The 24,728-nt window shown below is 46.1% G+C and overlaps 1 protein-coding gene across 2 annotated transcripts in view; it reads left to right on the top strand.

Moving 5' to 3' along the window:
- The window catches only part of LOC306781719 (low-density lipoprotein receptor class A domain-containing protein 4-like), a gene marked incomplete at its 5' end in the record, with an annotated part of 150,101 nt that extends 126,312 nt beyond the window's left edge, over positions 1–23,789 (top strand). For both annotated transcript variants that reach the window (XM_079274704.1, XM_079274705.1), the window contains 3 exons: positions 12,424–12,578; positions 13,879–13,929; positions 17,218–23,789. In XM_079274704.1, coding sequence (XP_079130830.1) covers positions 12,424–12,578; positions 13,879–13,929; positions 17,218–17,802 — 791 coding nt within the window. In that variant the 3' untranslated portion in view covers positions 17,803–23,789. The remainder of the gene's footprint in view (positions 1–12,423; positions 12,579–13,878; positions 13,930–17,217) is intronic.
- Between the last annotated feature and the right edge of the window lie 939 nt (positions 23,790–24,728).

The following is a 24,728-nucleotide window of genomic DNA, read 5'->3' as shown; positions in this document are numbered from 1 at the left end:
TAGAAATTTGAGGTTTTGAAAGTACTGGCACTCGGGAACATGACCGCCACTTTTGTCCACAGGGGCCGCCAAAAATCATTCAATCACATATTAGCCAGAAGTTGGCTGCAGCTAACTATTGTTCTGATTATTATCATCATCATTATCCAGAATGATCCCAGTATGTCTTTGTAAGCCCAACAGGCCCAGCAGCTCCGGTTTGGATGCGTCCCATCATGCCTCCCTGAGCTCCCTGTGTTCCCACCCATGGTCCCCCCCCCCCGCTGTCTCTGGTTTGGCTGATCGCAAACGGCCACAGAGAGTTTTGCAGCACCTACTCAGCATACGTTGTGTCTGAGAGGCGTCCGCTGCACCTCCCAACGTTTCAAATAAAAACCTACTTTAGAGTTGGACTGTAAATTCACCTCTCATGTGGGGGTGAGGTGTGTGGTGGTTGAGTGGGAGGCGCGGGGGGGGTTCTATTAAATGTGCCAGGAAGCATGCAGACAGACAGAGAGAGAGAGAGACAGAGAAAAGCCCACTCGTTTCTTCCTCCTCCTCCTCTCATCTCTTCTGTTTTGTTCTTCTTCTTTTTGTCCGCCGCTCTGCTGTTTTGTTGTTCCGTCTCAGAGATGAGGCACAAGACGCCTCGCTTTTGTTGTGTCTCTGCCTCTTAACATCTGTCTGCCTTTACCTCTGTCCCTCCCTCCCCTCGTCCGTCCTCCTCCCGCTCTAATCTTTGCATCCCGTCTCCTCTCTGTGTCCAATATCTCTTGTGTTTCTTCAACCTGAGCCGTATTCTCTTTATTCTTCTGTTTTGTTTTTTTATCTGAGCCAAGCTGGCAGCTATGTGCTACCCCCCCCCCCCCCCCTTTTTATGTTCAGCTCGACTTCGGCATGAATTTTTTTTACCTTTTCCTGCCTTGAGCAGCCTGTGATGTTGACCTTCACAGAAATGAAATCTGCAGAATCATTTTGATAACCCCACACACACACCCACACACACACACACACACACACACACACACACACACACACACACACACACACACACACACACACACACACACACACACACACACTGCTAAGTTAACAGCAACTCTGGCGACTCTCTGTGTCGGCGTGCTGAGACGTTCTCCATTGACGTTAGCTTTTGTTAAGTGTATCTCTTGTTTTCTATCTGTTCAGTTTGGGAGCTTGCAGTATTTTTCTAAAGTACTTTGTAAGTTGTTCAATTCCAACAATCATTTAAACATCATATTACATTCAATTATTTTTTTGGTGGTGTTCTGTTCTTCTTCTTGTCAAGAAATTCCGTGATTCTTGTTAGTGGCCTCAATTTATTGTTAGTTTGATCTTTCATGGTAAGTTGACAATAAGCGCAACATCAGCAGTTATCGTCTGAGGGCATTTTCACACTTATAGTTTGTTTGCTCCGGTTCTGAACTGGGGCCTCCAGTTTGATTTTGTGTTCAAACAGCAACGTTTACAAGCGAATCCAATTTGTGCTGCATGAGGAAAGTGCTCTCCGATTGGTCAGAATCTTTAACGTGGGAAAACTCCCCAGAAGTTAACAAAGATAAAGAAGAGCAGACTCCCGCTCTGTTCCAGAAATAGTATTAAACGCGCTGCTTTCCAATTTCACAACGGAGGGACAAACACGTTCGGGTTAATCTCGGCCCTGGTCATCGTCGCTCATTACACCGTTTGCATTTATCACACAGGGCAAGAGATACAGTTTGAATGAGCTGCGGCTGGAAAATAATGTTTTGATGCGCAGCCGGCTGCGGGAGTTGGTTTAATCCAGAAAAACAGGGCGCGTTGCTTCCTCTAGCTGGGTCGGATCGAGCTCGGTCCATGTTCATCGCCACAAACAAACTTGTTTGATTTCAGCAGGACCGAGGTCACCTCTTAGACCGGGTCTCGGTCTGGCCTCACTCGAGGTGCGATTTACTCTGTTCACACCTCCCCAAATAAAGCTCCCCAGGGTTCGATTCAACCAAACTAAAGGATTATTTTGCCAATTATGGGTTAACGTGATCTGTAGAGGAGTTTAACTCAATATCAATATCAGCTGCATCCATCTGCCTGCCTGTTGGTGTGTATTCGCCCTTGGGTTGTATGTGTTGTATGTGTATCCACTAATGCTGTCACAACAGCCCACTGCCATGTGTCCGCCTCACATGATGATGATGCGTACGTTAGCGACGAGCCTCGTCGTTTTTCCAGTCACTGTCAAAGCTCTGCTCCCAGGTTAAAGCCCATCACCGCACACCCCTCGTAACCTGCTCCGGGTTATTATGGTCTGTCGCAGAGCGCTGTCTGGTCCCCACGACCTCCATTTACTCCCGGCAGAGCCCTTCGCTGTCATCACGGTGTTTCCATCATCGTTTATTGCCTTCCGCTCGTTGCTTTGGGTTCAGGTTGTTGTCGTTTTATGTTCAGACTGATCGCCTCTCGTTCATCTGCTGCCAGCGTGTGTAGAAACCGTGGAACAGGCTGACCGAAGTCCTTTAAAATGCATAGTTGATCATCAACAAGCAACTAGACGATCAGATAACTTATTATTAAGGATGGCACATTTACCTTAAGTATAATAACACACACACACACACACACACACACACATACAGCCAACCCTGATGGAGCTTTGAGCAACATGCTATAGCAGGCTGAGCCACACAGAATGTACCGTAACCTCCCCACACTGACCCTGGTTGACCTCGGTCAACACCGCACACGCACACACACACACACACACACACACACACACACACACACACACACACACACTTTAACCCTGACATCACTGACCCTCCAGTCTGGTTCAATCACTCAGAGAGAGTGTATTCAGTCTGGGCAGGAGGGGGGGGGTCGGGGTTGGTGGTTGTCTAGACGCTATCCTGTCTGGCTGGCTCTGATAATGTGTACACACACACACACACACACACACCTGAGAGACTGCAGGCCAGCTCTGACTGCAGACTTGTGTGTGACATGTTGAACCAGCCGACCCGTCCGCCCTCTCAACGACCGGATGAATCCGTTACACACTGCCCCCCCCCCCCCCTGCTTCACCGCTGTTCATGAATATTACATCATTGGAATATTGATAATATCAGACTATATTGTAATATTTATGATGTGTTATCACAGAGCGCGGCGTTATCCGTTTCTTTTCTTCATGTTGTATTCATGTGGGTGGAGACGATACAGCCTCTTTTTTTTCTTTTTCAAGAGCCAAAGTGGGGATTTATCTGCCGGGCTCAGCAAGGGTCTCATCATTACGGCCTACCTCGGCAGGAATCAACCTGAATCCACGATGAGGGAAAATGTTGGGGGGCATTTCGCTGTAACTGCAGATGCATGTCGAGTCAGAGTGAGAAGGTGAAATAAACATGGTAGACAGGCCGGAGTGTCAGACGCGATGAAGAGAAAGCGTGACTACGATCTGACCCCAGCTTGTGCTTTCAGTGCATCGTCTCTACATTCGAGTCGCAGTGCTGTCAACACTTACCACAGGTTTTATTAAAGGGCCAGTGTGTAAGTTATGGGGATCTATTAGCAGACATAGAATATGATATTCAAAAGTATGTTTTCATTCATCACCTAAAAATTAAGACTGGTTTTGTTTTCGTTGGCTTAGAACGAGCCCTTCATGTCCACTTCGGGTCCTGGGTCTCTTCACGTATGCCGTGTTTCACCTCCATGTTTCTACAGTAGCCCAGAACGGACAAACCAAACACTGGCTCCAGAGAAGGCTTTTCAGGTTTTTTACGTTACCTGAAGGCCACCGTAGTTTGTGAAACTGCTGTAACGTGAGCCGCAGAGTAAATAAATGTAATCCTTTGCACTCTCTGGGAAGAATCGGGGAATGTCAGGCAATTTTACACATGACCTCTCTTCCTGTGGTGATTCAAATATCTGGTTTCATAAATCCTGATGAATTAGTTTTGTAAAAATCATGAGTAAGGGGAATGTGATGACAACGCTAATAAAAGTCCAATCTGGCAAGAAACGTGAACAGTCAGACGATCAGACGTTTTTTCATCAAAACCCCCCGGGGCGGTCCAACTTGCTTTTTGGGAACCAAAAATGAATGCGGACAACAATGTTTTTGCAGACCGGCTTCCTGGTTCAACTTTGATCTATAGTGTACTTGCAACAGCTGCACGCACAGCATTCATTCACACCATCTGCATCACCAAAACAAAAAACGTACCTTGTCATTTACCATATTTATCCTTCCAAACTCTACCATTAAAAATGTTTGTGTGCAGTTTTTGCAGCTGTTTTTTTCAACTTCTGAAATGAAAACTATGCGAGGAAAGCGCGGCGGAATGTCTCCCGTCCCGATTCAAGAGATAGAAGTAGCCATCGTGTACGAGTCCTGCTTTTTGAGTCCCATTTAGTCTCTGTGGGGAAGCAGAGACGGGCTGCCTCATTCACCCCTGTGCTGTGTGAGCGAGAGAGGAGGAGGATGGATGGAAAAATGGAGAGAGAGAGAGACAGAGCTGTAATTGTTTGTTCTCTTGTTGCCCATGAGTCTCCCATATAGCTGGCACCTTTCTCTCTCTTGTCTCTATCTCCCTCCTCACTGTCTCCATGTCTCTCCTGACCCCGAGATACCTGTCTAATGGGCTGAGTATCCAACACTCTAACACACACACACACACTTTTGCGGGTTAAGCAGCACTAAACTAGTTCATTTATTTCCATGGAGAGACTGAATGACTGTAGTAGAGGAGGGGAGGCTGTAACTAGGCTGATATCTACTACATGCTGTGTCTCTCACATACACACACACACACACGCTGTGGTTGAGAGAGACTGTTGCTGCCAGGCTGATACCGGCCGTCTAGACGTTACAGTGCACGTCTCCCGGGCTTTCTCTCCCCTCCATCTCTCCTAACTCTTTCCATCCCTTCAATACCGAACACTCTCTGCTTCCCTTGAAGTGTGCCAGTCTTTTATTTTAAGCGTGCTTCCTCTCCCTCCTCATCTCCTTCCATCTCACTATCTAGCTGCGCCGCTGTGCGTGCGTTTTTGTGTGTGTGTGTGTGTGTGCCAGCCAGGTCGCTGCAGCGGCGCCCTCGGCAGCTACCGGGCCTTGTTGATCACGGCGCCATGCCCAAGGGTTACCACAGCAACGGCGGTGGCAGCAGACAGGTGTGGGTGTGGGTGGGGGCCCAGTGTGTTGGGCAGCAGGCTGTGAACTCAGCAGGCCTCTAGCTGGGCTGGAGCTCTCTGGGCAGCAGGAGTAGGACGAGCGAGTCGGAACGAAGAAAGCCTCCTTTATTTATTTTTACTCTCTCTGTCTCTCTCTCTCTTTTTTATGCTTCTATTATCATACAGGCTTACAGGATTGAGTGCCCGGGACTTTTGCAGCACTTCCTCTATCAGTTTATGGAGGAAGTGCTGCATTTCACAGTAAAGTGCAGTTTTGATTGCCAGGTGCAGGAATGGTGATTTCTCATTTTGTTTTCATGACTGAGGGCAGCAGGAAACAGGAAATGACTGCAGGGGATTCATTTGGAGGGTTTGTTGAGCTCAGCTTGGCTAGGTAAAATAAATAAAATTCCCCAAAAATATATCGTCGACATTTAGTTTTCAGGGGGAACAAATCCCCAATCATTCCGCCGTCATCTCAGTCCGTCTCCTGTCCGTCTCCTGTCCACCTTCCAGAGCTGAGCCCAGTTCAGGCTGCGTTTTCACCGACGGGGCGTCCGATTCAGCAGTTCCACAAACCGCTGCTTCGTGCCGCTCGGCTGCAAGATAGGGATTAATAAGAGCCGGACCTCGTTCTCCCTCTAGTCTGAGAGAGAGAGAGAGAGAGAGAGAGAAGGCATTTCCTCTGCTGGTGGGAGTAGCTCTCCCCCTCTGAATTAGCAAGCAGCTAGCGAGCCGTTCCCCCTTGCACGCTCAGGCTCCGCTGTCAGCACACATCCACTTCCAAACCGTGGAGTACATTCTCGTGGCTGCTCCTTTGTGCAAACTAAAACCAGCCAGGCCCTGGTTCCTTTTCTCACGGAAGCGTCCAAGGTCATCCGAGCTCAGACGTTAAGTTTATCGAGCGATAACAATGTCGGAGGCACCGGCTGAGTGTAAGCAGTCTCTATAGATAGTCATTTGCCTTAATTTTATTTCAGGGCCAAACAGGGTAAGCCTCTGCGCTCTCATTAGTCACAGAAGTGAGTTTGTCTCCAGCATTCACGTTAGCAGAGTGAGATATCTCAACCTGAAGAATTGTAACCAAAACCACCCGAATGACTAGAAAGCTACTGTTCTCAAAGTAATTAATGTCACAAAATGATAATTTCTCATATGTGTCCTCAGACTGTGTTGTGCTCTGTTAGGGGCTGCTGTGTCTGACAGCTTCTTTTCAGTAGCGGGTCCTCTGAACTGTGTCACCTTCCATTGGCCTCTCTCTCTCTCTCTCTCTCTCTCTCTCTCTCTCTCTCTCTCTCTCTCTCTCTCTCTCTCACTCTCACTCTCACACACACACACACACACACACACAAAGTTCAAAGGGCCGTCATTGGGTCACCGTGTGTGTGTGCACACTCTCCATTCTGTTTACTCGCTCTTTTAGTGCTTGGATTTTGGCTGTCTGGGTCTGGTAAGGCTGGTGTCATAACTCAATATTTTTCACTACTGACAAAAGAAACATATTTATGTTCCTCAAGGTAAGGTGGAAGCTATACCCAGCTTGAGTCCCAACAAAAACAATAATTAGATTTAAACTTGTTTTATTTGTTAAAATATATTTGAATATATTTATGTAAATATGGCACTAAATAGTGCGAGTTAGATATTCTTGTAATGTTTCGGACCTTTGCCCGAGGAACTTTTCTCAATCTGGACCTTTTGGAATTTTAGTTGAAGACCCCTGCTATAGTGTAGTAATAACAACAACACGGAGGCACCGGAGTCTGAACCAAGATGACACACTTTATTACTTCTTTCAAACTTCACAAAGGCAGCGCACACCAGACCCTCTCCTTCCGTTCACTCCTTTCACAATAAAAGCCCAAGACATATATACATTTACACTGCGTAGCTGTTTACCAGAGGGAACTCAAATCCCCCCCGCAGCATTTCGCTTAAAAGGAAACTCAATAAAATAGCTTTCAGTAGCTTGGGCTAAACAACAGTTGACCTCAGGTAGTTGATCCTCTGCCTGCATGAATCTATTTAAACCTTTTTGTTGAACAAGTGCTGCAGCTGTTGCAAAGTCTGACAACCTGAAAGGATATTTGATCCTTCAGTAAGTAGGTGGCTGTTTCCTAGTTGTAACCAATGTCTCTACAGATGTTTGAAAGACTAGCACTACGGTCCAGTCTAAACGGCCTCTCTCTCTCTTCACCACAGAAGAAAAAAAATGTATTCCGCCTGCCGACGGAATAAGGGTGCTGCAGATGTCGGGCTGATATTGTTTTGACAAGTGGATTACTGTTGTAACAACATCAGACCGGTGCTGGTAATGCAGACTGCCAGCACACACACACTCGATCTCTGGCCTGTGTGACAGTCGGCGCTGTACATTGTGTTCTGGAGCCTCTGAACCGGGTGCATACTAGAGTTCAGGCAGGATAGGGCTCTCCTCTCTCCTTCCCACACATCCTTCCTCCCTTCTCAGCTCCTCCTCCTCTGGCTTCCTTCCGCCCCGATGTTCTGAGGATCGTCCATTAGAAGCAGTCGCTTTTATTTTTATTTTGCTTGAGCGATTAAAAAAAAGTCCCCACCTGTACTTCAGAAGACTGATTTGAGTCTGGTTTGTGTAGCTAAATATAAATTTTTTTTACATCAGAAGAAGGCTGATATTTATCCGATAGGCTTACAGAAGGGCCTGGTTTACTTTGGTGTTCCCAGAAGTCTGTTCTCTGAATGAAATCCTCCCTCAGTCCCCCTCCCTGTGGCTGAGTGCGGTGAGCACAAACAGGCCTGGGCTGGTAGCGGCTCAAACTCCTGAATGAGACGATCAGTCCAGCAATGTAACATCTACCCAAGACGGCCTAAAGGGCCACGTTACATAGAAAATAAGTTAAATGGTGTTGGTTTTCTACAACTTTAACCAATTTCATGCTTTTTAGCCACACTAGCAGCATGGCTCTTTGGATGCCAGTCTATCTCTCTGTCTTTGGTTCAGACTGAAATATTTCAACAACTATCCATCCATCCATCCATTTTCCTCCTCTTATCCGGGGTCGGGTCGCGGTGGTAGCAGGCCAAGCAGGCTGACCCAGACCTCCCTCTCACTGGCAACATGTTCCAGCTCATTCTGGGGGATCCCGAGGCGTTCCCAGGCCAGCTGGGAGATGTAATCTCTCCAGCGTGTACTGGGTCTTCCCCGGGTCTCTTCCCAGTTGGACGTGCCTGGAAAACCTCCAGTGGGAGGCGTCCAGGAGGCATCCTAATTAGATGCCCGAACCACCTCAGCTGACTCCTTTCGACGCGAATTTCCGTTTCAACAACTATTGCCATGGAAACTTGTACAGACATTTATGTTCCCCAGAGGATAACCCTCATGACTTTAGTCATCCCGTCTCTACAACAGTTGGGTGGATTGCCGTGAAATTGTGTCAATTTGACATTCCCCTCAGCAATAATTGTAATAACTTTGATCCCTGGACATTTCATTTAGCGGCGTCATCAGTTCCACTTTGTTCAATTTTGAGTTATAACCAGGAGACTAGGGCTGGGTGATATACCGGTTCAACCAATCAAATGATGGTCCATTTAGAGTCAAACAGACCATAAAGCAGAGTATGCTTTAGGGCGGGGCGTACTGTGATTGACAGGTAGCTGCCACTATCAGAGTGGTATACGCCGTCTCTACGTCACTCCTCCGCATTCCAAATTTGGTCACTTCGGTTTATTAAAAATTTCAACATGGCAACGGATGTAATCCAAGATGGCGACAGTAAAATCGCCAAACTGGAGGCATTAAAACAGCAGTCAACAAACCAATGGTGAGGTCACGATGACTAAGTCCTCGTCTTATGTACAGCCTATGGTTATAACCAAATACCTTAAAAATTAAAGACATTGCCATCAGCCTTTGCTGTACTTAGTTTTTTATGCAAATTAACAAATGTTAGCATGCTAACACGTCAAACTAAGCGGGTGAAAATGCTGAACATTGTACCTGCTAAACATCGTTAGCACGTTAGCATTGTCAATGTGGGCATGTTCAAGTGCTGATATTAGAATTTAGCTTAAAGTTCAACTGTCCTGAAGTCGAGCCTTACAGAGCCGCTAACAGGACTGTTAACTCTGATGGTGGGCACATGATACGATTTAACTCTGATACACCTCTTCCCGAAAATCAGAGGGGAAGTCCGATCCAGGACCGTGGTCGGTACCCATGTTCAGCCAAGATTATCTGGTAACATGAATGGTTTACAGATCCGGTCTTTAAACTCCCAAACCGTTCGCAGCCTCATGGGGGTCTGTCCCGATAATTTCAAACATCGTATATGATATTTTGGGGATAAATCCTGATAACGTCAGTACTTTCTTAGCAAATGAGAGAGACGAGCCGGAGCCGGTTTTTACGAGCAGCGGTAAACATTGTAGCCCTTGAGGGCGTACCACTGTTGATGGATTAAAATCTCACCTCCAGACTCGTAGCGTCGCTTCTGTCTCTGTCTTGTTTAAATCTGCTTCCCCATGAGATCATGTGAGAGACGTCACATGAGGCTGCGCGTTGCTCCCTCTGGCACGATAGTAATAATATCCTGTATTGTGTGACGTGCCATTATTCCCCTGAATCTTGTAATCTGTGCATGTTTGCGATTACAGAGAAGAGCATTGGTGAAGTTTCTTTAAGGATTTTAAAACTCCTGTGGTCTGATTCTTATGAAATACTTGAGTTTTACCTTGATAGGACTCTTAAGAAGGGGTCATGAGAAGGTATTGCTTGGCTTTAAAGGTTCCCTAGACATATAGATTTGGAACCAGTGATATAGGGGGTCACCTGACCTGAAGAAACCAGGCGTAAAGGGTCATGTTAGTTATTCAGAGCTCTGGGTCCTGGAATGCAACTTTACTTTAACTCCTCCCTTTGAGACATGCTAGGCAAATTTGGCTCGACAAGCTCGGTGCAGTTTTCTTTCCTCTTATGTGTGGTTGATGACATTGCCAGCGGTGCCATTTTTGCCATCATCTCGCAAAAGAAACAGTTGTCGAGCTTGTCAGCCGTTGCTGTTTGGCACCGAGCACCTCGTTCCTTTGCTCTTTGGTGGTTAATGACGGTTGGTTTTGCTGGCTTGGGTTTCGTTCTTCACAGCCCCCCCCCCCCCCCCCCCTTCCATGTGGTTTGTACTAGTTGGCCGTCTTCCTCTCAGTCTTACCCCACCCCTCCCCTGTGGCGGCTGTGGTGTGGGGAGAGGCAGGTTTGGGTGGGTTTACATTTCAGCTTGGGCTCGACACTAACCCACCGTAATGCTGATGAATAAGCCGGGGAGGATTACAGAGGCTGGGAACACTGGGATAGGTTGGGTTTACTGGACTGGGCTGGTCCCTGCTGTGTGTGTGTGTGTGTGTGTGTGTGTTTCTTGCACCTTTACTTTTTTTGCTTTTGTTAAAAATACATGTTACCTTTTGTTTCAAATTTTTTTTTTGGGTGGGGTTTTTTTAACCTATAATTTTCTTGTCTGTACCTGATCCTGTCCCTGTTGTTTGTGGAGGAGCTGTTCGCTGAAATCGAGGCATCGTAGCTCAAATAGCTGAGTGTACATTGTGTCAGTGTTCTCACAGAGCTTGCTCGAACACACACACACACACACACACACATCAAATGAATGTCCAAGCAGTGAGTAAGATGTGAGTCAGAGGTCAGACTGGGTGCCAAGACCAGACAAGGTCAAGACTTCTGCTCAGAACGAACCCGACGACTCCATGACAAAAGAGTCTCAGACTGCAGGGGGAGAGAGAGAAAGAAAGTAAGGAGGGACAGAGGGAGAGAGAAAGCGGAAGTGGGAGACAATGGTGAAATAGAAGAAATGCAGAGGGAGAATGATGGTGGGCGAGGGAGGAATGCAAGAAAGGAAAGATTGATAAAGGCGGGAAGAGTTGGGAGAGTACATGTGGGACAGAAAGAGGGAGGGAGGAGGGTTTGGGTTAGAGGAAAAGATGGAGCGAGAGATGGAGGGGGCAAGTTGAGATGTATGAAGGGTTCAAAGAGACCAAAGAGGAGGAAACAATGAACAAGAGACGAGAGGCAGACGTGACTCCCAGCGGTGCCCTGATCTGGAAAGTCATCAGCGCTGGTGTGTGTGTGTGTTGTTTGTGGCCGACAGAAACACGGCAGTTATTCAGCATCTCCACAAAGAGACCACTGTACGCTGGGACAGACACCAGAGTCTCAACACTCATCTTTCTTTCTGTGATTTGAAGCTTCTTCTCTGTAGAACTCCTTAGCCACGGGCTCATGCAACGTGGAGTTTGACCTGTGCTGCCCTCTGCTGGTGGACACGCGTTCTGACACAATAATGCCCAGTCAGTGTAATCTCTGGTTCCTTTAAAAAGAAAGAAAGTCTTAGAACATCACTATCATCAGTCTTTATATGACAAATCTGTGCTTAGGGAGGCAGAGGACTGTGAACAATGAATCCATTTATTTTATCCTCCATCACCATTCGATAGTAACAAGTAGTAGTATTACATTATATGGTTTTATTGTGGACTGATATATTGTGACTCTTAAGTATTTATTTCTGGTTTGATTACACCAGGTTTTATGATTTGAAACTGTCTTTCATCACCTTTTATTATTTGAAGGTGTCTGTCTCACTCTCAACATGTGAATTAGATGCATGAGTGTACGTATGATGTATATTCTGTGTGTGTGTGTGTGCACTGTGACAAATGGAAAGTGATGAAGGTCAATGAAGAATATCTTATCTATCGTTTTTTTAAATGTCTTAGTTAAATTAGTGAAAACATCGTCTCCCAGTTGAGAAGACGACCTCACCAAAAAGGGTCCATTTAGTAGCTGTTCTGGAGCTTTCAATCGTTTCACCAGGTCTTCATTAGCTGCTGGAGTTCTCCGTGTTTGTGCTTTTGTAAAGAGGACTTTATTGCAGCAGACACACTTGGATATTTATATCTACTGCCTTAACAGTTTACAGCTTTTTGACTGAAAATAAATCCCACCATGAGGTCCATTGAGTGGCTCTTCTGGAGCTTTTTGATCCAATCATTGGACCTCCCTCAGCTCAGACGAGTTGTGGATTTGTCGATGTTTGTTTTTTTCAGATGGAGACAGAAAAGAAGGTGTTTTTTATACATCACTTTACCACAATCCCAACAATTGAAGTGCTTGTTTTTCTTTCAATCTCTAACATCTTCACAATGTTCTTTTGAAATGCACGCGCCCACGTCTCTTCTGCTAAATGTCCGATGCTAACCCCGCCTCCCTTTTTTTGTGTGTTTGTGCAGCTGAACTGGAGTTTGTTCAGATCATCATCATCATCGTGGTGATGACAGTGATGGTGGTGGTGATCATCTGCCTGCTCAACCACTACAAGCTCTCCACCTGGTCCTTCATAACGCGGCAGAGCCAGGCCCGCAGGCACGACCATGCCCTGCAGCAGGTCAGTAACGTCTTCTGTGCGTTGGGCAGGGAATGACAGACTTCTAAATAAAATGTATATAAATTGTACTGTTGGTTTTGGGTTGTATTTCATTGTTCTGGCGCTGCCCCCCCCCCCCCTTGCCGGTAACATTTCGCTCTAAAACTGACAGCGAGTGAATAACTGCCTGCTCGTCCGCTCTCACTGTGACAGTGCACTTCTTTATTTTCCCCGACGCAGGACAAACACAGTGCACCAGTTTGTTCCCAGTGAAGCCGCGCTGAGCTAAATTAATCCTCTTCACCCCCCCCCCCCCCCCCCCATCGCAGTCGCTGTCCCAGTTTCACTGGCCCCCCGCTTCAGTCTGTTCAGGTGAACTCGCTGAATTGGTTTCTTCAGAGCCAGTCTGTCGGGCCTTGATGTTTAATTCACTACAGTGCCGTCTAGACAGCGGCGGCTCTGCCCCCCCCCCCCCCCCCCTTCCCGAATACGATCCCTGCATTGACACATTCAGCTCCTAGACCGGTATCTGACAAACAGAATGAAAGCTTTGTCTCCCCTTACACATTATTTATATCCCGTCTTTTTTCGTCTTAATCCCTGCTCCAAACAGAAGCAGACACATAGCAACAACAAAAAATCCCCAAATGCAACATCAGAAAGCAACAAAGGCCTGTAACAATTTGGCCCCTTGACAGACACTTAGCTACCAGCACTCATACATGTTGGTCCCCCTTTTTATCTTCCTCACTAAATATTGTCGACTGTGCCCCCTTTTAGAAAAGATCCTGAAGTCAAATGCAGACGAAGGGAAACAGCAATTATTTGATAGCCTTGTGTCTTCGCTGTCGCTTTCATCCTCCTTTTCTTTTTTTGAGACGGGAGCCGGCTGCCGCCTTTTGTCGTCCCAGCTCCCAAACGGGGCCGAGATTTTGTGTTTGAAGCCATCCGGCGTTTCTCAACATTTGTGTTTTATCTTTTGTGTCCTCCTCAAGTTGTTACTCTTAAAATTCTTCTTTTTTTTTTTTTTTAAAGAAGAAAGTTTGTAGAGTCGGCTTAATGGTGTCTCATCAAAAAAACGTCCCAAACATAACAAACAACAAAGAAAGCAGTAATGACTGTTGATTTCTAAAGCTCGATCTGTGAAAGGAATCTAACACGTTGTCAAACACTAATAATGTCTCATATTTGTTGGAAACATGAATATGTGGGAAGCACTTGCTGATAAAGCGTCAGCCTTAAAGACAGATCTTAAAGCCACCTGGGGACTTTTCAAAGCCTCATTCTTTCTTGTTTCTGTCTCGTCTGTCTCGATGTGTAGGACGGGTGTCTGTGGCCTTCAGACAGCAGCTCTCGACAAGGTGCCTCGGAGGTAAGACCACCACCACCCTGACCCCGTTTAACCAAGCCAGCCGAGCCGTGTTCACTGTGGGGACGCAGCCGGCTATAGCTACACTTGTACAATATTTCTATAATGTGAGATATTTACAGCACCGGGACAGCAGCTGTATGTAGAACTCTCTACTCTACCAGGTTACGAGCAGGTGGCAAACTCCGGTTCTGCAGAGTGAAGCAGAAGTGTCTTAAAACTTGCATTCTCTCTACTGACCATCAGGGGGCGACTCCTCTGGTTGCACAAAGAAGTCTGGTTGTCTAGAAGTCTATGAGAAAATGACTCTACTTCTCTCGATTTATTCCCTCAGTAAAAAAATCCCCAAACTCAAGGCTTCAAAACATCACTCTACAAACCAATGGGTAACGTCATGATGACTCCGCCCACTTCTTATACAGCCATGGTTACGAGCCTGAAGTATCATCATGTGGTGGGCAGGGCTGGAGTAGAAGATCTAAAATGACTCTCCTGATAAATTGACACATTTACTGCATCTCAATTTATTGAAAACATATTTAATCCATAAACACGTGCCGTTTCCTTTTTCATGGTAGCTTTTATATGTTGGACTTGGTCTTATTACAGGATGCCCAACTAAATATAGGACTTGTGGATTGGTCTTAGAGCCTCGCTGGTCCACTCAGCCTCCTTACGGATTCATCCCAAACCGAGAACAAACTTCAGTATTTCTGAAGGAACTCCCAATGTCTTTACATTCTGGAAAGCCCTCAAGTCGAAGATGAATGCGCCTGTAACGTTTTTTTTCTTATCTTCAAATCCTTGGTGGAGGGTGTATTAGCTATGGGGTTAGCTTACAGCGACGCCGTCCTCTTCTAGCCATTCTCTAACCATTCTGTCCTCTTCTCGACTTCACACATCTGCAAAGACAACTTTCCTTCCACTGAGTCTGTCGTTCCACGTTTGTCATTCAGACACTGGTAAATCAACAGACATTTCCTGCAAATTTGCAAACGTGTCAATGTATCTTTAGCTCCATGCAGTAGCCGTGTTTTCCTGGACTGTTGCTGTCGCTGAAGACATATTTCTTTGCTGCTTCCACATCGTAGTTTAAGTGTTTCTAACGATAAAAGCAGGACAAGCCGTCTCCACCAACCGACCAAGTCACGTGACTCTCGCTTAAAGCTTTATTTAGTTGATGCTGTATATCCGTATTAATAGATTCATGTTGTCACAACTGTCATAACTCTGACGTTACCGTTACCTGGAGCACTTCCCCTGTGGCTTCATTGAAAAGGTTCAATATGTTCAGCATGAATCTTTTGTTTTTTTGCTGCCTTTGCAAGAAAGGGCAATTCGCTAACTCCTGGTGCCGTAAAACAACCCGGCAGAATTCCTGACAGACTGATGTGTTTGTGGTCTTGTTTCTAAGAAACCTACTTAAACAGCATTTGGAAATGACTTTAAGATGATAAATCGTTTCAAGTAGCACATTTAACACAGTTTGACAGCGTGGAGCGGAAGTATAGACTATAAAGACGGCAACTAAAATGAATAAAACAGAGAAAGGGATCTCTGTTGTATAATTTACTGGTTTCTTTCTGGCCCGTCTTTGTTTCTCAGTTGGCTGAGCACTCATCCATGTATGATTGTGTTGTGGTTACAGGAATACTATCGCGGGACAAAGATCCTGACATTTGCATTTCGGTTGCTTGTAAACATTTGATCATCCAGGAATTGAAGCTTGTAAGTCGCACCGGGTACGGCTGGCACTGCACTCCAAACGGAATCAGATTTGGCGTGTCCTCAAAGACTGACGAATCCAGAACCGCAAACAAATGGCAGTACACTTGCTGTGAACGGTGATCTGTTTGCTCGACGGCGTCCATGCCAGATGGAGGAGCTTAAGGGAAAACTAAGAAGCCCGGTCACGCGGTGTGTCATTGATAACTTGCATTGCCGTGTGAGACGTTCCGCCGGCCAATCCGTGGCAAGTTTGCGTGAGCGTAAAGGGCAAGTTTGCACCACAACAAGCACGCTAAATTCGCTTTCGTTTCGGAGCATGCTGCCAGCTAAAAGCCTTATCTATAAGTGGAGAGGAAGAGAGAATAGGGGGACGGCAGGCGAAGAGGCAGAAGCGGTGTCACCATTAAAGCACCCAGAGAAAAGTAAAAAGGCCACAGAGAGACAAACGCAGAGGGACACGCAGCCAATGAGTTTGGGTGGCTGATAGATGCAGGGAGTGTGTGTGTGTGTGAGAGAGAGAGGGGGGTGGATGGTTTTTGGTGCATCATTAATCAGCAACACCTCCCCTGACACTGTCTAGACAGCCGTCTGAGATCTGCCCTGCTCCGCTGCGCTCTGCTCCCTCTATCAGCGATACACCTTTCTCCCTCCCTCCCTCCCTCCCTCCCTCCCTCCCTCCCTCCCTCCCTCCCTCCCTCCCTCCCTCCCTCTCTCTGTCTGCCTGTCTATCTGTCTGGCTTCATACTTTTTCTTTCTGTCTTTATCTTTCCAGCTCTCTTTCTCCCTCTTTATCGTCCACAGCTCTTTCTTCTTCTCTCCTTTCTGCTCTCTCTCTCTTTCTCCCTCCTTATCTCAGTAGCCTTTATTTTTAATCCTTTCAGTTCCACTTTCTCTCTCTGTCTCTCCATTTCAATTGCCCTGATCCTCTATCCTCCTCTCCCCCTCAGGGTTTTATTTCCTCCAGTCTGTTCCCTTCATCCATGCTGCCTTGTCAGTGGGGGTTGACTATTAGAGCCACAGTCACTAATTGAAATGGGTTCCCTCTGATAATGACTCGCACAACAGTAGCGATGTGTTGAATTGGACAGAAATGAGGAAATGGATCCTGCACAGTTCCAGTCTGTGGAGGTAATTGAGGTGAAGATCTCTGACAAAGGCTGGAGCATGAAGCAACACGTTGGATGTTGTGTGGTCGTAGAAGGAAATTTTGATCTTGTCTCCCTTTCACTGTAATTACACGGTTATGTCTTTCATAATGAATTGGTGAAACATCGGTGAGTCCTGTTGCTGCCACAGGATCATCCTTCATTGGAATCAAGTGTTTACATTGAGTATTGAATTCAGTTCAGTTCTACTCATAAATATAGAATATATATAATGTATACACATATATATGTGTATACATACACATGTATATATATGTGTATATTATAATGTAACACTATTCACTGCATTGAACACGAGTTTGTTTAATATGAACACATTAGCCATATAGTGGTATATGTGAGATAAATATAATCTCCTCCTGCCTCCCTCACTCTGCCATCTTCTCTGTCCTCTCAGGTGTTATACGCTCCCCAGGCCAGGGATCGCTTCACCGCTCCCTCCTTCATGCAGCGCGACCGCTTCAGTCGCTTCCAGCCCACCTACCCCTACCTGCAGCACCAGATCGACCTGCCGCCCACCATCTCGCTGTCAGACGGCGAGGAGCCGCCGCCCTATCAGGGGCCCTGCACCCTGCAGCTCCGCGACCCCGAGCAGCAGATGGAGCTCAACCGCGAGTCGGTGAGGGCGCCGCCCAACCGGACCATCTACGACAGTGACTTGATCGACATGGGGGGAGGCGGCGTCGGCGGCCTGGCAGGGGTGGGGGGAGGTGGAATAGGAGGAGGTGGCCCGAGGCCGCCGAGCAGTAACTCGGGCATCAGTGCGGCCAACTCCAGCAGCCACGGGCGCATGGAGGGCCCCCCGCCGGCGTACAGCGAGGTGATGGGCCACTACCCCGGCTCGGCATTCTTTCTACACCAGCACAGCAATAACCAGAGGGTGGGGGGGCCGGGGAGCAGGACGATCCAGCAGCAGAGCCAATCAGAAAGCACAATAGTACCTGCCAAGGCCAAGGACGGCCAACCGGAGGACCTGGTGTGAAGAGATGGGTCGGGGGCAGGTGGGGGCCGCCCACCCCAGACTGAAAGCTGCCTCTCCTCTTCACCCCTGATCACCTGTAAGCAGTGGTCTGTCTATCTCTCTCTCTCTCTCTCTCTATCTCTCTCTCTCTCTCTCTCTCTCTCTCTCTCTCTCTCTCTCTCTCTCTCTCTCTCGCCCCCCGTTTCTCTCATGTCCACACTCCCATGCACAACTAAATATCAACCATAGCTACAACAAAACAAGGAAAAAGGAACCAAGAGTTGATTTCCTTTCAGTGTTTTTTCCAATGTAAGTCATCTGAACAGCTGGCACTGCTGGGGCAGGATGTATGCACTGCATGGAGAGGTTTTTTTTTAGAAAGAAACTGCTAGCACAGATTGAAACAATTTGCGCTTTTTTTCTTTTCGTCCCCTCGAGCGATGGCTCTGTCCCCGTGGAACTAAGGATGATGTTTATTTCAGATTTTTTATTTTTATTTTTTTCTGGACCGGGATCTGTGCACAAAGCGAGAACTGAGAATCAAGGACTTACAGAGAAAATGACAAAACAAGAGACTCACAAACCCAAATCTTAGTGCCAAGGTCCACAAGGAAGCAAAGTGTGCGGGGGGGGGGGGGGGTGTGACTCCTAACATTCAAAACACACAAAAAAAAAGAAAAGTTACCTAAAAGTTGCACTATCTTTTTGTTGTAAAAGAGAAGAGGGGAATGATGCTATGTGATGATAATGATGTGTCCTTTTTTTCTTTCCTTTTTTTTCGTCCTTTTCATGAATGGATCGACTGACTGAACTTTGCCTCCAAAGTCATTTAAACAGTTGGGAGCAAAAAACAAAACCAACAACAAGTATTATAAGCTTATGTCCTTCCGTTTTTTGAAAACAGCAAGAAATACTCGTACCCAGCCTACAACTCTGTCTGCTCACACCACGGGCACAGTGAGACTTAGTAAGAGAACAACCTTGTACCGCTCACGTCCGAGGAAGAACTGCCCGGTGACCAGCCGCTGGGTGGACGGGACGTTTCCTACTTCCTCTGGTGGTTTGTTACAAGATTTGGAGATGTGTTTTTCCAAACCAGAGTAGTTCCTAAGCTCAACTGCTTGGAGAGATCCGACACGCTCCGTGCTAACAAATCAAGTTCACCAAGAATACCACAACTCAATAACGATAATCATTTCAAAGAACATATCTTAAGTGTCCATCCAGCAGCGCGGTCACAGCAGATCCTTCAACTCTGTGCCCCGACCTCTGAGCACCTTGACACTTCCTGTTTCATGCCCCCCCCCCCCCACCATATCTTCTCTCACCGCTCATCTAGACATGCACAGTTCATTCTGCCAACAGCCACATTGAACACGAACCCCCTGCCGCCATGACAACGAAACACAAAACAAAAAACAGAAGGATCGGCTCTCCGTCTTCACGTTTCTAAAGACACACACACACGCATAAAAAATACAAATAAAAGCGACACAAAGGGAAGATTCCTGTCTGCATCCGCCAGCACAGCGATCAGGTCCTGGTGAGGAACGTCTGTGGTCGAGGTCAAAGGGCTACGGGACGGGTCCTTCTTTTGTAAAAGAAAAAAAAACCTTTTTGAAAATTGAGCCTTTTTTCTCTGCTCATCGTTGCCTTCTCCTCTGCTGTTGCGCTTTTCTCTGTCTCCCCTTGTAAGCATGTAACCAGTGCCCCCCCCCCCAACACCCCTCCCCCTCCTTCACCCCATCCCAAGCTTGTTAACAGTGTCTCTGCTAAACACTGTTCGTCCCCCCTCCCCCTCCCATCCGCGTGCAGAAAAAGTTGCGTTCAAATGATGCAGAGTCCGCCAAGCCCTTTAAAGTGGAGCCCGGAGTGGAGTCCTTGTCTGGCAGTGTGCTAGTTTCCTCGCTGTGTGTGTGTTGGTTCAACCTTTTAACACAGAAAAGCTCTTAATGTTCCTGCTGGAGCAGTGTGTGTGTGTGTGTGTGTGTGTTTTATTAATCGACTGCTTTGTCTGAGTTTAGAGATTCAAGGACACATTTGATATTTGGCACCGCCCATATTATCACATCATTAATTAAGCTTTCGTCCAAGCCAGAGGTGCATGATGGTTATTGTTGTGGTGCACAGTCCACTCCACAACACCAGGAAAACAAATATGGTGTTGAGACGGCTCATGGAAGGAAAAATAAACTGTAAAGTACTAAATCTTAAGTTAGCTTCCTCTTCAATGAGGTTAGAACACTCTACCACCTGTTACCACGTGACCAAAGTCCCCGACTCACACATCCTCACCGCTGAGCTACATTGATGGACAATACTCTAATCTGCTAAGGAACACCTCGATTGGTGGTGAAAAGCTCCCGGAAAAGTTCGTAAGTGGACCCCGAGATAATAATTTCATGTCAAACGTGACTCAAACAGGAGGAAATGGTGCGTTTGTTTTATATTCAGCGGCAGATTATTCCACGTTTGGTCTACTGGGCATTTGTGGCAGCAGTACGAGTGTAAACACACTACACTGTGTATATGTTCATTCATGAAGGAACATGGCAGCCACAGCTACAATGTGGCTCATTGATGTGGTTTTAATAGTTTGTGGACCTCTATGGATACATCAGGCTTTGATACACACAGTCCTTGTTAGTAGGATCAGTCATTGTTGGTTTGAGTCTTTTTTTAGGATTTGATGGCACTAAGAAGAATATAGAATAACACCAGACTTCTATTTTAATCTGTAGTGGCATTCTGAAGTTGATCCGTCAGCACACGGGTACATTTGAAGCTCTAATTAAATAATTTCTCTCCTGATTTTTAGCCCTGACCTTTAGGAACCTTCACACCTGCTGAAACATTCAGTTGTACTCTGGTGGCACTCGTCGCAGCCGGTGTGAAGTTGCCTAATGCGGCATTAATGAGCATTTGAAGGCATCGTGCAATGCTAATGTGGCAACGAGGCCTTAAGCGGAATTAATTTGCCTGTGAACAGCTCCTGTAGAGGAGACGGAAGTAAGCGAGCAGTCCTCGTGCACTCAAGAGCTCATGTCTGGCTTTACACCGTTCACATGTCGTGATGGAGGAGGGAGAAATGAAACGAAAAAAAGGTTGTGGGTCAGTTTGAAACAAAGCCTTCTGATTCTGTGAGCATCGGTGTGTTTGAATGTACTGCACATGTCCCCAGTTGTGTGTTTCTGGCCAGTGTCCACCTGGCTCTACAGAGTGTGTGTGTGTGTGTGTGTGTTTGTTTTACTACATCGCTGCTGCTATTGCTGTTGCTGCTACTGCTAATATCGTTGCTACTGCTGCTTCTCATGACCCTCCCTCCCCCGCTCCGCCTCCCTCTGTCCACCCCCGACTCATCCAAAACGAGAAATCTGACCCTCTGCAGTCAAAAGCACAAGTACTGAGGCAAGACGTGGTCTCGTTTACTCATATTAAAACATTTTTGTTCCACACAAAACGCGGGCGAGTCAGTTGCGGTAAGATTTGTCCCAACACTTCGGCCTTTGACTGCACAGACTGCTTTCGGAGCCTGCGTTTCTTTCCTCCTCCTCTTCCCCCTCTTCTTCTTCCTCTGTTGTTTTTTTCCTCTCGCCTCGTTCTGTCCGCGCAGTCATAGCTTGTAAATTGAGGATATAAAGATGAATTTTATGTTTTCTACAAGGAGGTTTTGCATGTTACTATTATGTGAGTAAATAAGGTGCCTAATGTTCATGTTTGAGCAGACCACACCTCAGTCAAACTGCTGCTTGGAATCCCTCACAGGCCCTCGGCGTTGGGCCGACCGCTTGTCCGGCAGAACGGAACGGACGAGAAAAATTGTTTTTTTTCCGGAGACGGATCATTTCTGGTGTTCTGTGACGCCGTGCACGGATGTCACGGCGGGGACTTTCCAGGAGTCCGGTCCGGGTTTCTCACTCACACTCTTGAGCTCCAGCTTGATTACAGACAGAATCTGATCCCGTGAAGAAGTGGACACAAACAAACATTTAATTCAAGCGCCACATGAAACTGTAAATGTTGGTGCCTGTGTCCATGTCAACAAAACTCTAACCTTGACTGTTCTGTAGTCCCCGTTGTGCCGGACAGGAGCGCTCGCCACCGAGGCGTCTGAAGCCATTGCAACCAGCAGTTTGCCCAGCGTGTGGAGCAGACATAGGAACCCACACTTGCACTCAAAAAAGCTCCCACCTTCGTTGTGCCTCACTTCCAACGGTGCTTTTTTCAGTAGTCTGTCTTTCTTTGTTTGTTTGTAAGGTGCTGTATATAACTTGAATATATTATGCACATATCCTACCCAATGGGTAGAAACCACACACAAAAAAAATGTTGTGAATAATGTAATATAATGTATAGACAATATAAGAATTTTAAGAAGGCAGCATCAAATTTGTAAATGCGTACAGTTAAAAAAAAAGAAACCGTGCTTTGTCTTTTTTTTTTAATGAGAAAACCTGGTTTGAAAGTACGCTTAGAATATGGTTGCGACACAAATACAAATTCCTACTTATGATATTTTGCTATAAATAATAGTCTGTTATGATAAGGATGAGATAACCTCTGTATTAAGGGAGTTGTTGAGAAAGGATGTTATTCACTTGTTTGTGGGAATTCCTCATCAAAGAACAAGCTTTTCGCAGCGCTTGCCATCATTTGGGTACCGGCTGGTGGTTTTTATTGTCGACCCCAACCGACTAACAAATGTATAGTTCTACGCCTCAGATCTTTTAGAAAAGCGGAAAACCCCCAAGCACTCGTCAGTCGCTGTTTTATGCCACGACTTCAGCCGGGCGCCGGTTAGATTTTCTACTCGCTTTGTAAATTGTTGGAGCGAAAAGCCGAAGCTTTTCAGGGCGGGGCGGTGGGGGGGCGCGTCACATGACCACTGCACACGAGGGCCGTCAGCGCTTCCGAATACAGAAGGAGCGCGCGTCCGTACTCATAGATCTTAACTTTTGTTTTTTGTTACTGTTGAGCTGTAATTTTGTATATCTGCCAAAGTAGAAGTCTGCGGAGCACTCAGCACTGCGTATAGGACGTCGGGCTCCGCTTAAAGCATTTCAGCCAACGTCGAACAGGAAAGCGTGTGAAACGTTGAAGGACAACTCGTCATTCCCTGTTTGGGTAAAGATTGGAAAGTTTCACCAGTGTGGAGAAAAACAAAAATGCCGTTCAAACTGTCATTTAACTTTTCTCTCTTATTGTTTTTATTTTAGATTTTCTACATTACAAATGTTATATGTGGCACAGTATATTGAAACTTCATTTATTTACAGTATGTACAGAGAATAACTCCACTTTACGATAACCGCAGAGCATGTTCATTCTTATCTATAGACGGTGTACATAGCAACGCGCCATTCTCCTCTTCAAAGCACCAAATAAGTGGCAGTTGTGTAGTTTTGATTTGGAAAGTAGTCTCTATCGTAACTCTGGCTGGACCTTTTCTTCTTCTTCGTTTCCTGCACTAGCTTGAAGAAACTAACGGGGGCTCGGACTCCTCGTTCTCCCCCCCGCCGCGCGCTCCCTCTCTCCACTTCTCAGAAGTCTACTCAACTGCTGACAACAAGTAGCCGTTTCTATCGTTTCAGATTTTAATAACGATGATGATAATAACAATGATAGCGTCTCAACAGTTTGGTCTTCTCTGCCTCGACGGTTACCATAGGACTGCTTCCATCATGGGTTTTGTATTATCAGTTTGCTTTATTTACAAAAATGAATCCTTCTTGTTCCCCCTCCTCTGCTGAAATCTAGATGTGTATATATATATATATATATATGACTGTATTCAGTAACCATACAGTGTGTATATATTTATATATATCCAAAACGCAGAGGTAAAATTGTTGTATTTTTTGCCTCTTTTTATTTAAGCAATTGTGATGTAATAGGTTTTAGGCCTAAGGTCTGTTATTGCAATACTTTTACAGAAAAGACGAGAAAAAAAATCAAAAAATGTTGCTCTAAGTGCTGTTGTAGTCAAAGATTTTATGCTTGTACTTATGCTGTCGTCAAACTGCAGCGTAATGAATAAAACTTTAAAAGTGATTACTCGGGTGTTCTCCCAGTATGTTTTTTCCCCCCTCCCTTCGTCTTCTATAGTTAATGAGGTCTTGTAATGTGATCAGCGGAGCTGCCACTCTGCTCTTTATCCGTCCTCCCACTGATGCAGCCAAACAACAACGCCAGCGAGGAATTTAAGGACGGATCAGCTGCTCCTCAGACTCTTCCGCCTTGTTTCTGCGTTGCCAGAGGGATGCAGGTGGAGGCCCGATGCACCGACGGCAAGGAAATATTATGCATCGTGCACGCTTCAATTTACAAATGAATGTTAGCATTTAGGTTAGCCTGTTAGCATACTTTGCCGCTGAGCACTAAACACAGAGCACAGCTGAGGCTGATGGGATGCCGTTAGCTTTGCGGGTATTCGGCGATAGACCAAAGTATCGGATTAATTGGTATTTTGCCCTGATGATGGAGCTGGATGAAAAGTCACCAAAGTGATTCTTTGCTGTTATGCATTCTTGTCCATTTGGTTTCAGGTAACTGATCTATAGGAGCTTTCAGACAGATATTTTCCCAGTAATTACAACCTGGATGATGGCGTGAACACTCGTGCTAATAGTGAACACAATCACTTCAATATGCAACACGTTCTCACTCCAAACTCGTCAAATTCCGGAAGCTACACCTCAAACTACGACGCTCTACGTACCGCTCTAGTGTCGAGTTACACTTGTTACAAGCATACACCGTCTATGGCTTTGTAAAATAAACTTATGTTCACAGGAATTAGCTTGGGTTGGTTTCGGAAAAGTCAGTAAGTAGGCTATGTTACGTACTAAACGTAAGTTGCATAATGTTAATTAACCTAGATTAACCTAAGATCCTCTTGAGCAAGAGACTCGCTCAGCTCCGTAAAGCAATGGAATGTATAAAACATA

This window comes from Melanostigma gelatinosum, assembly GCF_949748355.1.
Source record: "Melanostigma gelatinosum genome assembly, chromosome: 9".
NCBI classification, from domain to species: domain Eukaryota; kingdom Metazoa; phylum Chordata; class Actinopteri; order Perciformes; family Zoarcidae; genus Melanostigma; species Melanostigma gelatinosum.
This window is presented reverse-complemented; position numbering and strand designations above follow the sequence as displayed.